Source organism: Conger conger, chromosome 8, assembly GCF_963514075.1.
Source record: "Conger conger chromosome 8, fConCon1.1, whole genome shotgun sequence".
NCBI classification, from domain to species: domain Eukaryota; kingdom Metazoa; phylum Chordata; class Actinopteri; order Anguilliformes; family Congridae; genus Conger; species Conger conger.
The window spans coordinates 30,189,142-30,201,721 of NC_083767.1; the positions used below are offsets into that span (position 1 = coordinate 30,189,142).

At 42.5% G+C, this 12,580-nt stretch overlaps 1 protein-coding gene across 1 annotated transcript in view; it reads left to right on the forward strand.

Moving 5' to 3' along the window:
- Positions 1–12,580, forward strand: part of unc93b1 (unc-93 homolog B1, TLR signaling regulator) — a 60,563-nt gene that overhangs the window by 36,610 nt on the left and 11,373 nt on the right. Inside the window, exons 9-11 of the mRNA XM_061251732.1 lie at positions 2,077–2,259; positions 3,105–3,378; positions 11,765–11,883. Coding sequence (XP_061107716.1) covers positions 2,077–2,259; positions 3,105–3,378; positions 11,765–11,883 — 576 coding nt within the window. The remainder of the gene's footprint in view (positions 1–2,076; positions 2,260–3,104; positions 3,379–11,764; positions 11,884–12,580) is intronic.

Genomic DNA, 12,580 nt, shown 5'->3' on the forward strand with positions numbered 1-12,580 from the left:
TGTGGTTCGCAGTGGTAAACTGATGTAGCATTCCGTGGACATCAGCTTCCACTCACTATAGGCCACTAAGTTACCGCAAGGTAAACTAGGTGTGTCCGTAGGCCTGTTGGCACGCTGTGCAGAATTCAGCCTCTGTCCGAGTCTCAGAACAGATGAGCTGAAGAGAATGGCCAAAGAGGGTGCGTCGAAAGAGAAGTGAGAGGAAGGAGGGTTTTGCCAAGAACATGCCTTGCTCTTATACGGGAAAGTTTATTGCTCCCACCATTACAGGATTGGCTGAACCGAGCTAGATGTCATGTGGGGTGGATGTCACGGAATTGTCCTGTGGGATTGTGGGAAATGTGGTCCCTGCAGTATAAAGACAGCAGGCAAGAGTTTGTGGTACAGGCAGGCAGTGGTCAACAAACAGAAGTCATAACTTTGGTCAGTAAACAGGCTTGGTTCGTAATGGGTAAACAATGGCTTGACAAAAACGCTCAAAATTGCACTGCCGAACAAGAGGCAACAATTTCGTAAAGACATGACATGAACACTGAGCTTATATGCAGGTGTAGACAATTAGCTTGAGAGCAGCATGCAAATAGAAATCAGTTGTGGAGCATTGACAAGTTAACAATGTAATTAGTAATCGTTCCTATCCCTATCCTGCCCTTGCCTTAGTAAATTAGTACATGCACAAGAAACGTAAGGTAAACATGAACACATGGTTAGTATGTTAGTATTACCCAATCCTGATCTAACGTTAGTAGATTAGCAAGTAGACACAGGAAAATGAAATAATTAGGGAAGCGTGAGCGACAGCAAGGGAGAGAGAGAAAGCATGAACGCAAAGTTTGCAGAAAGACATGAAAAATTGTATGCTAATCAATGAACAGAACAATATAACATGAAACAAACATAAATTGTGACATAACAAGTTTGCAACACTATGACATGAATAAACTATATAATGTGACATGACAAGACTAGAAAATACATCGTAGCAAGAACTAAACATGAAACGTAACATGACATGAAAATGAAACAAAACAAGAAATAAAACATAAAAACGTGGCGAGACTAGACTAACATAATACGTGACAAGACAATAAAATAACTAAGACAATGACTAAACATGAAATATGAAGTGACAAGCATGAAATGTGACAGCAAGTCTATTGTTTCTTTGCAATATTGCCCTCTACATAAACTGATGACGAAGGAAATATGTGACCGGCTCCATGCTTCAGATACTTTTTTCAAAATGTTACTTTTTCAGTTTATAATGTTAACACATGCCCTGCGATGGACTGGCGACCTGTCCAGGGTGTATCCCTGCCTTTTGCCCAATGTAAGCTGGGATACGCTCCAGCCCCCCTGCGACCATGTGCAGGATAAGCAGGTTCAGATAATGGATGGATGGATGGATGTTAACATACAGAATGAGAGCGTCAATATGAGGTATCGTTGGAGAGTATTTCTCCTGATATGATTGTTCAAATGTTTTTGTGAACTCAATGCTTTTAGGAAACTGGCTTTAAAGATTTTGTTGTGAATTTTGTCTTTTCTGATCAAAAGTACGCACACAAACCAGGAAACATCAATTGTACTCCCAACTATCTATCTATCTATAATAGGATGACAGCAGTAAAACCATTGAAGTTTGTAAGTGAATGGGGCAATCTATTGAATACTAGTTGAGTCTTGAATAAGTTGAGTGATATAAAACAGAACCTGTATTTAAGAGATTGTCATAGTAGGTAAGTACTGTGCTTCATAGACATTAAACAATGGTTGGGAACCCCCCCCCCCCCCCCCGTCTGGTTGACTTGACAGCGACAAACTTTAGCTGCATAGCTGTTCTGGTTTCGGTGTTAGGACTCCATCAGACTGATTATCGACACTGAGATTAACGTAGATTAACAATGAGTTCATCTACATGTGGTAATCCATTGTGTCATCATACCGAAGCACACACTAGTCACAGCACATCCAAGCTACAGGAATCACTCCTACATGATAGAAAGTTGACCAGATTGACACAGGGGTCACTCAATCTATCTCACTCTATGTGTTCACCATCCCTTGTACCCACAGTTCCTTGCCCTGTGTGGAGCAGCATATCGACCAGCAGAGGAGATCGACCTGCGCAGCATTGGCTGGGGAAACATCTTCCAGCTGCCATTCAAGCACCTGAGAGACTACCGGCTCCGTCTGCTCTGCCCGTTCTTCATCTACAGTGGGTTTGAGACCCTGTTCGCTGTCACTGGCCTTATTCTGGTGAGCACAGTGCTGTCACTTTCGTTTGCAATCTCTCTTAAATATTAAAATAGTATAAAATTAAGTAATGAACATAAAAATTAATGTTCTCAATTGACCGATTTTTCTCTCTCGATCACTTATTTTCACTTACTCTCGACTTCTACTGCTGTAGCCTATCCTATCCACAAGTTATGAAGTGTTGTGTATTCACAGATGCTCTTCTGCATACCACTGTTGTAATGTGTGGTTATTTGCGTTACTGTCACCTTCCTGTCAGCTTTGACCAGTCAGGCCATTCTCCTCTGACATCTCTCATTAACAAGGTGTTTCTGCCTGCAGAACTGCTGCTCACAGGTTTTTTTTTGTTTAGTTTTTTGCACCATTCTTTGCAAACTCTAGAGACTAGTGTGCGTGAAAATCAGCAGTTTCTGAGATACTCAAATCCTGTCTGCCACCAACAATCATTCCACGGTCAAAGTCACTTAGATCACATTTTTCCCCATTCTGATAGTTGAAGTGAACATTAACTGAAGCTCCTGACCCATATCTACATGATTGTATGCATTGCACTGTTGCCACACAATTGGCTGATTAGATAATCGCATGAATAAGTAGGTGTAATAAAGTAAAAATGTTCCTGATAAAGTATAGTGTATAGTTGTGGTTCTCTCTCTCTATCTCACTTCCTCTCAATTCAACTGAAAACCTTTTATTGGCAGTAAGGAAAACTTTCAGCAATAAATGTAAACATTTAAACACATGTTTTGAGAAAATACAACACTATCTGTGTTTACTAACTCTCTCCATTTCCATGTCTCACCATCCCTCTGTCTTTTTCTCTTCCCCCTATCTCTCTCTCTCAGTCATATGGAGTATGTTCCATGGGCATGAAGAACCTGTGGAGATTGGTAGTAGTGTATGGGCTGTCCGCCTCGCTCTTCTCCGCCTTGTCGCTGTCTCTGCTGCGGCTACCCCGCCCCGTGCTCCTGCTTGGTGGTGGCGCCGTGCACATGGCTGTACTGGTGGGACTGATGTGCTGGTCCCCCTCCTCCAACAGTCTGACCGTCCAACTGCTACTACTGGCACTGATCGTTGTCTGGGGCTTGGGCTCAGCTCTGAATAAAACTGGCTTGAGCAGTAAGTATGAGGCGTCTGTCTCTGTCACACCTCCTTTTGTCCGTAAGATGCAGGGACTGGTTCACTCACCACAGTGGACCTTCGCAATGCTCCACATTCATACAGGGGCGGCCTGTAGTGTAGAAACAAATAAGTCATATCCTGAACTGAGGGAAAAATTCCACAAATGGTAAAATACCGTAACATAGCCATTGGGCGAACAACCTGACGCACACAAAACGTGTGACAGGAACTAATCAAGGGGGCTCTGCTACTTACAGAATAGAAGCTGCCACATACAATGTGGAAGCGTATGTAGTTATTTTCACTCTAGAACATGGACCTTCGCAATGCTCCACATTCATACAGGGGCGGCCTGTAATGTAGTGGTTACGCTACATGACTCGCATGGTCGGCGGTTCGATCCCCGGTGTAACTACAATAAGATCTGCACAGCCGTTGGGCCCTTGAGCAAGGCCCTTGAGCAAGGCCCTTAACCCTGCATGGCTCCTGGGGAAGATTGTCTATAATCAACTGTACGTCACTCTGGATAAGAGAGGAAAGTCTTCCAAATGCCATTAATGTAATGTAGAACACACTGGGGGGCACAAATCAACTAATCCTCTAGGTACTTTGCCATGTGAATATGCCGGCACCGGAGAGCATCCATTTTGTACAGGTACTGTGCTCCCTGTGAACATTATATTACATGTCATTTGACTGACCCATTTATCCAAAGCGATTAACAGTTGATTTAGACCAGGGGTGTCCAATCTTATCCAGAAAGGGCCGGTCTGTGGGCATTTTGTTGTTTTAGCACAGGACTAAGACAGCTGATTCTACACATCAAGGTCTTGATTAAAGACCATGATTAGTTCATTAGTATAATCAGGTGTGTTGCTGCTGGGTTAAAACAAAAACCTGCACCCACGCCGGCCCTTTCTGGATAAGATTGGATACCCCTGATTTAGACTAAGCAGGAGACAATCCAATAAGGGCTTTGCTCTTATTGTGTATCTTATGGTGGCTATACCTGGGATCGAACCACCGACCTTGCGGGTTCCCGTCATGCCCAATGGCTATGTTACGGTATTTTACCATTTGTGGAATTTTTCCCTCAGTTCAGGGTATGACTTATTTGTTTCCTGAGAAATGGTAGTCCTGGACTCCCTTGGGTTCCCCCCCCTACATTCTTTTCCTGACTAATTTGGGACATCAGTTGACCCATATAGTGGCTTGTTGACCGTGATTAAATCGATTAAATATGCTAGGGTGTTGCTAGGTGGTTGCTAGAGTGTTGCTACGTGGTTGCTAGTGTGTTGCTAGGTGGTAGCTAATATGTTGGGGGCATTATTAAGTGGTTGCTAAGGTGTTGCTATGTGGTTGCTGGGGCATTGCTAGATGGTTGCTACGGTGTTGCTAGGTGGTTGCAGGAGTGTTAGGTGTTTGCTAGGGTGTTGCTTGGTGGTAAACATTAAAGGTACAATAGGTCATTTTGGACCCCTAATGCTCAAGAGATAAATTGCAACAACAAACATCCTCAAATTACTATATTGTTTATCCCTCCCCCTTCTCTGTGATTGCGCTGCCATTGAAACGCCATTGGCTGTGGCAGTTGGAACCCATTTTCAACCAATGAGCTTGAATTATTATAATACAGCTGTATAATGTTTTGGTACAGAGTGTCAGTGGATCAACTGTATATCTTGAAACCTGAATTTAAGGAGTATAAACACAGGCAGAGGGTGAGTCAACATATCAGTGAGCCTTTTTCAATGATAGAAAGGGATTTACAATGGTCTTGTGACAATATTTTAACACAAAAATAAAACCAACGTGTGGCTTGCTTCACAATCAGAGATGCGCATTTCCAAAAGAAAAGTGCGATTGCCTCAAACTGGTGTATTGCTGCCCGAAAATGATGTGCCTTATGCATAATACTAGACAATTAGCTTAATGGAAGTATATGAAGCATATACACATTATATAAGCTTCATATGAGAAGTATACAAGTTGCTAGGGGACTACTAGTCAGTTGCTCGGTGGTTGCTCTGTGTTCATGAAAGCCAATCGGGTGAGATGAGGTTCTATAACACAATAAAAGCAACTGGCCTTATGAAATTTGATGAAGTATATGAGCCTTTTATAAACTTCATGTATGAAGTATAGAAGATGCTAGAGTATTACTCGTCAGTTGCGACAGTGGTTTCGTGTTTTAGTTGGCACATCAGCCTCAGGTGATATGCCGGGCGGCGGCATTATTCTTTTTTTTCCCCACAGTTGTTACTTGTTGTTCGCACAACCAATATGTGAGCAGGTAGCAGAATGGAGCTGTATTTTCATTTATTTTCGTTTCATTTCGGTGCAATGAAAAAAGGAATGCCTCACAACGAAGACTCTTGCCTTCTGCAGCAGAGTACTACAGATTAAGTTCTGTATTGCTAACAGTGCAAACAGACATGCACATACAGTTCCCTTGTTGGTATTAATTTTAAAACTTATTAAGTAGCCAACTTGACCGTTTGAATATAGACAGCACCGTGGAGATGATACAATCTAGGATTCCATTCAACGCTTCCAATCAACTGAACTGAAACATCTTGAACACATTGCACAGTAAACAAGAGTGTTTATATAAAAACTACAGTTGATAAATAACTGAACTAATTAGCTTCAAGTGAATTGAGCAGGCAAGATGCTGTGATTTCTGATTTTGAATAGAACCCCATCAGCAAGCCGTTTTATCATATCGGCTGTAGTTCTTGCAGCAGGCTAGCTAGCAGATTGCATTTGTGAAAAGAAACAACTTTCAGCGCCACATCTCTTTGGATGAACAATACATTTTACGTTTACATTTTAGTAATTTGGCAGATGCTTTTAATCCAAAGTGACTTACAACTGCATAGGTTCTTCCACAAGTTAAAGCATCACATCCGTAACTAGTGAAATACACATGAAGTGTGGTTCTAAACAAAAAATAGTCATCATAAGTGCAATTTAAAAAAATATATATATATACTAAACTAAAAAAAAATACAGTGGTGTGAAAAAGTGTTTGCCCCCTTCCTGATTTCTTATTTTTTTGCATGTTTGTCACACTTAAATGTTTCAGATCATCAAACAAATTTAAATATTAGTCAAAGACAACACAAGTAAACACTCAATGCAGTTTTTAAATGAAGGTTTTTATTATTAAGGGAGAAAAAAAATCCAAACCTACATGGCCCTGTGTGAAAACGTGGTTGCCCCCTAAACCTAATAACTGGTTGGGCCACCCTTAGCAGCAACAACTGCAATCAAGCGTTTGCGATAACTTGCAATGAGTCTCTTACAGTGCTGTGGAGGAATTTTGGCCCACTCATCTTTGCAGAATTGTTGTAATTCAGCCACATTGGAGGGTTTTCGAGCATGAACCGCCTTTTTAAGGTCATGCCACAGCATCTCAATAGGTTTCAGGTCAGGACTTTGACTAGGCCACTCCAAAGTCTTCATTTTGTTTTTCTTCAGCCATTCAGAGGTGGACTTGCTGGTGTGTTTTGGATCATTGTCCTGCTGCAGAACCCAAGTTCGTTTCAGTTTGAGGTCACGAACAGATGGCCGGACATTCTCCTTCAGGATTTTTTAGTAGACAGCAGAATTCAGCAAAACAGCCCCAGACCATCACACTACCACCAGCATATTTTACTGTTGGTATGATTTTCTTTTTCTGAATGTAATGGGACACACACCTTCCAAAAAGTTCAACTTCTGTCTCGTCAGACCAGAGCATTTTCCCAAAAGTCTTGGGGAACATCAAGATGTTTTCTGGCAAAATTGAGACGAGCCTTAATGTTCTTTTTGCTCAGCAGTGGTTTTCGTCTTGGAACTCTGCCATGCAGGCCATTTTTGCCCAGTCTCTTTCTTATGGTGGAGTCATGAACACTAACCTTAACTGAGGCAAGTGAGGCCTGCAGTTCTTTGGATGTTGTTGTGGGGTCTTTTGTGACCTCTTGGATGAGTCGTCGCTGCGCTCTTGGTGTAATTTTGGTCGGCCGGCCACTCCTGGGAAGGTTCACCACTGTTCCATGTTTTCGCCATTTGTGGATAATGGCTCTCACTGTGGTTCGCTGGAGTCCCAAAGCTTAAGAAATGGTTTTATAACCTTTTCCAGACTGATAGATCTCAATTACTTTCTTTCTCATTTGTTCCTGAATTTCTTTAGATCTCGGCATGATGTCTAGCTTTTGAGGATCATTTGGACTACTTCACTTTGTCAGACAGGTCCTATAGGGATGGCAGTAATCAGGCCTGGGTGTGGCTAGAGAAATTGAACTCAGGTTTGATAAACCACAGTTAAGTTATGTTTTAACAGGGGGGGCAATCACTTTTTCACACAGGGCCATGTAGGTTTGGATTTTTTTTCTCCCTTAATAATAAAAACCTTCATTTAAAAACTGCATTTTGTGTTTACTTGTGTTACCTTTGACTAATATTTAAATTTGTTTGATGATCTGAAACATTTAAATGTGACAAACATGCAAAAAAATAAGAAATCACACCACTGTATATATATATATATATATGGACTAGACAAGGAGGGATATCAGAAAAGGGGGGGGGGGGTCAAGGGGGAGGACTAAGGTACCGTTTGAAAAGGTGTGTTTTTAGTCTGCGTCGAAATAGGGGGAGGGATTCTGCTGTCCTGACAGTGGTAGGTAAGTCATTCCAGCACTGAGGAACCAGAACAGAAAACAGGCGTGAACGTGCAGTTCGACCGCCAGGTGCACGTAGAGAGGGAACCATAAAGCGACCAGAGCTGGCAGACCGGAGTGGTCTCACTGGGGAGTAGAGAGTGATTAAGAATTGTAAGGTGGGGCAGTCCCCTTCGCAGCCTGAAATGCCAACACTAGGGCCTTGAAGCAGCCGAGTCACCTGGTAGGAACGACCAGAGAGGTAGGAGGAAAACCATGTCAGTACAGATCCTGTGACACCCATCTCAGTCAGCAATGAGAGCAGAATCTCATGGTTGACTGTATCAAAGGCGGCCGATAGGTCGAGGAAGATGAGGACAGAGGAGAGGTATTTGGCTTTGGCAGAGTGGAGTGCCTCAGTGACCGCGAGCAGGGCGGTCTCAATGGAGTGGCCACTCTTGAAGCCGGACTGGTTGGGATCGTGGAGATTGTTCTGGAGAAGGTAAGCGGACAGTTGGGAGCAGACCGCCCGTTCAAAAGTTTTAGCGAGAAAGGGAAGAAGAGAGACAGGCCGGTAGTTGTTCAGAGCAGAGGGGTCAAGAGTAGGTTTTTTGAGCAGGGGAGTCACTCTGGCCCTCTTCAGGGCAGAGGGCATGGTGCCGGAAGAGAGGGAGGTGTTGATTAGAGAGGAGAGACAAGGGAGAATATCATTAGAGATAGATTGTAGAAGGGGAGAGGGGATGGGGTCAAGAGGACAGGTGGTTGGGTGGTAGGATGTGAGGAGTTTCAAAGTGTCAGAGTCAGAGAGGGGAGAAAAGGAGGATAGGGAATTGGGGAAGGTAGGAGGGTCAACAGGGGGAGAGGGTGGGGAGAAGAATTTGTGAATGGCAATAACAATATAGATAAACAATGAAATATAGATCATAATCTTTATTATATGCAGCCTTTTTCCTTAAGATTTATCAAGGGTGCCAATAATTCCAGAGCTGACAAAATACTGTATGTAGTTCTCCAGCACATAAGACTTGCAATGAAGCAATAAATATAAGGTTAAAGTGCAGACTGTCACCTTTAATTTGGGAGTATTTACATTTAGTGATCCATGTAGGAATAACATCCAACATTCAACATCCAACTTTCCAAAGGTGACAAAAAATGGACCTGATTTTGTTGAATGGCAAAGTCCTTGAATGGCCTACAGGAATGGAAAATAACTCTTTGTAAATGCTTTACAATGTGCTTTTCTGCACATCACTATTCATAACGGTTCATCATACAAAACATTGGGACTATTCAAACACCTTCCAGACAAGGACTAGCATAGCAAGCATAACATGAACATCCAGCCTATCGAGGTTTGAAACCACTGGTCTGTATGGCCTGTTGTGCGTGATCTGAAATCTAACTTTCCCCCTCCCACTTTGTTCCCAAGACCGTAAACCCACAGCCATTTTTTTCTGGTTACCACATTTCCCACTGCAAAAGGAAAAACACCAGGTTTTTCTTTCTTTTCAATTTGTGTTGAAGCCCAAACCATGACACTTCTTCTACTGTGCTTCACAGATGAGGTTGTATATTTTGGATCATGGATCATTCTCCACACTTTGGCCTTTCCATCCCTTTATTAGAGGTTAATCTTGGTCTCATCAGTTGTAGCCTAGTGGTTATGGTACATCACTGGGACCTACAAGGTTGGTGGTTCGATCCCCGGTGTAGCCACAATAAGATCTGCACAGCCATTGGGTCCTTGAGCAAGGCCCTTCACCCTGCATTACTCCAGGGGAAGATTGTCTCCTGCTTAGTCTAATCAACTGTATGTCGCTCTGGATAAGAGCGTCTGCCAAATGCCGTTAATGTAATTTAATGTAATCTCTGTACTTCTTTACAAAGTATAATCTTGCCTTCCGATTCTTACGACTGATGAGTGGTTTGAATCTTGTGCCATAGCCTCTATATTGATTCTCTTCGAACGGTTGATTGAGATATCTTCACCCCTGCCCTGTGGAGCTTGTTTGTGATGTCACTGACTGATGTTTTGTAAATAGCTCTCAGAATGTAGCCTGTAGCGTAGTGGTTAAGGTAAATGACTGGGACACGCAAGGTCGGTGGTTCTAATCCCGGTGTAGCCACAATAAGATATGCACAGAGCAAGGCCCTAGAGCAAGGCACAGAGCAAGGCCCTAGAGCAAGGCCCTTAACCCTGCATTGCTCCAGGGGAGGATTGTCTCCTGCTTAGTCTAATCAACTGTACGTCGCTCTGGATAAGAGCGTCTGCCAAATACCATTAATGGAATGTAATATTTCTGTCATCAACTGCTGTTGTTTGCCTTGGTCGACCTGTTCGATGTCTGTTGCTCAGTACACCAGCAGTTTCTTTCTTTTTCATGACATTCCAAATTGGTGTACAAGCTATTCTCAATGCTTGTGCAATGGATCTTTTCTAAGCTTCAGTATGGCTTGCTTTTCACCCAAAGACATCTCTCTGGTCTTCATGTTGATTTATCTTTTCTAACACAAATGCAGTCTTCACAAGCAAAATGCTAAAACCAAGAGTAGACATTCAGAAACACCTGTCAGGCACATGTTCCAATACTTCTGCTCAACTAAAAATTTGGTGGTCTGATACAAAAGATTTGTTTAACAAATCAAGATACAAATAACAAGAAATAAGATCTGAAATTCAGATCTGTCATCTCATGTACATCTTTTGACCGCAAAAGATGTACATGAGATGACAGTAGTAGTTAGTTAATTTTATAATCTGACATTATTATAATTGTGTTCCATGAAACCTTACCGCTCTTCCATTATTACATACAACGAGTCACGTCAATATCGTTAATGTTTATGCACATGGGATTAAAATCTAATTCATTACAAGGCAGTTTGCGTTGTCTGTAACTAAAAAACTACACTTCCCAAGTGGGAACTCTGTCGTAGCCTGAGGCTACAGCCAGTGTAGCAGTGTCTCTCCATTAAAAGTGTTTTCGCATTGACTGTCTCGAATGAACTTGTTTTATGAACCTAACATTAACAGTTACTGTACATATTGCTTCTTACCATTGTGGATAGACTTCAGAAAGTATTCAGACCGTGACGTTTTTTCCGTTGTGGAGGAGTTCCTAGGACTCCATGGGTAGATTTCTGTCCTGACATGTGGTATGGGGACCTTATATACACAGGTGTGTGCCTTTCTAAACGATGTATCTAAATGATTTCCCACGAGTAGCTGTCATCACATCAAGGAATACAGAAAATCGGCTTTCAATTCAATGTGCCACAGGTTGACTCAAATCAAGTTCTTGACACATATCAAGGATAATTAATGCAAATAGGATGCACCTGATTACTTGGACATCATTTGGAGTGCCAGAGCAAAGGGTTTGAATACTTATGTAAATGAAAGATTTGATTCGAAATGTCTAAAACTTCACTTCGTCATTTTCGGTGATTGAGTGTAGATTGATTGATTTTATCCATTTAAATTTAAATCTACACAATAAAGTATGCAATAAGTGAAGGGGTCTGATTACTCTGAATCATGAATCATTTGCATGTATATATCACGTTGAGTGCTTGGACCCCTTAATTTCTGCTTGCAGCTGTATACAGTGGCTTCAAAAGGTAATCAGACCCCTTCACTTTTGAGCTAGCTCGCTCCATGGAATATGATTCAATGTCAACGGATCTCCTGTTCGCCTTTGCGCTAATCTCTTTCTTTCTTCCCCCTTTCTCAGCTCTGCTAGGAATGCTTTATGAAGATAAAGAGAGGTTGGACTTTGTGTACACCATATACCACTGGTGGCAGGCCGTTGCAATTTTCATCGTATATCTGTGGTCTGGCCTCCCCATGAGGGTAAATATCTGATACATTTTTTCATTAATTAATTTGAATCAAGCTATAAAACACCATCCCGTGTTCACTGATCATTCTCTTCTCTGACTTTGTGTATGTGAGACGGGTGCGTGGGGGTTGGACCCAAAATGCACGACAAGAAACAATAATCGGATAAAGTCCCGTCAGGGCTTTATTCGGGACGAATCCCAGGAGCGTAGTCAAAACAAGCAAAGTCCATACACGTAAATCCAGCCAGACAAACAGTAAACAAACACGGTGCCGAGGGAAGAGGCAAACTCGTAGTCGGTAGACGTGCAGGGAGGTCCGGTAGCAGGAGAGCTGTCAGCGGGGCAGAAGTACAGGCGGACGGCAGGCAGGGTCGTAGTCGAGGGCGATGCAGAAATCGAAACCATAAAACAAACAGCGAGGCAAAGGTACGAAATCGGTAGGCGAACAAAAACAAGCGATGGTCAACAAAACAGAAATCAATAATCGATGGTCGGTAAACAGGCTTGGATCGTAACGTGTAATCAATGACAGTAAATGCTCAAGAGTTGCTTTGACGTACAAGAGGCAGACAATTTCGCGAAGAACAGTAGTGCGACTGGGCTATAAATGCAGGTTGGTAGCTTAGAGAGATCTCGAAGGGAGACTTTCCGGTGGCGGCAGGCAGGGTGTTGTGCGCATACTCAACCCAGGTGAGCATCTTGCTCCA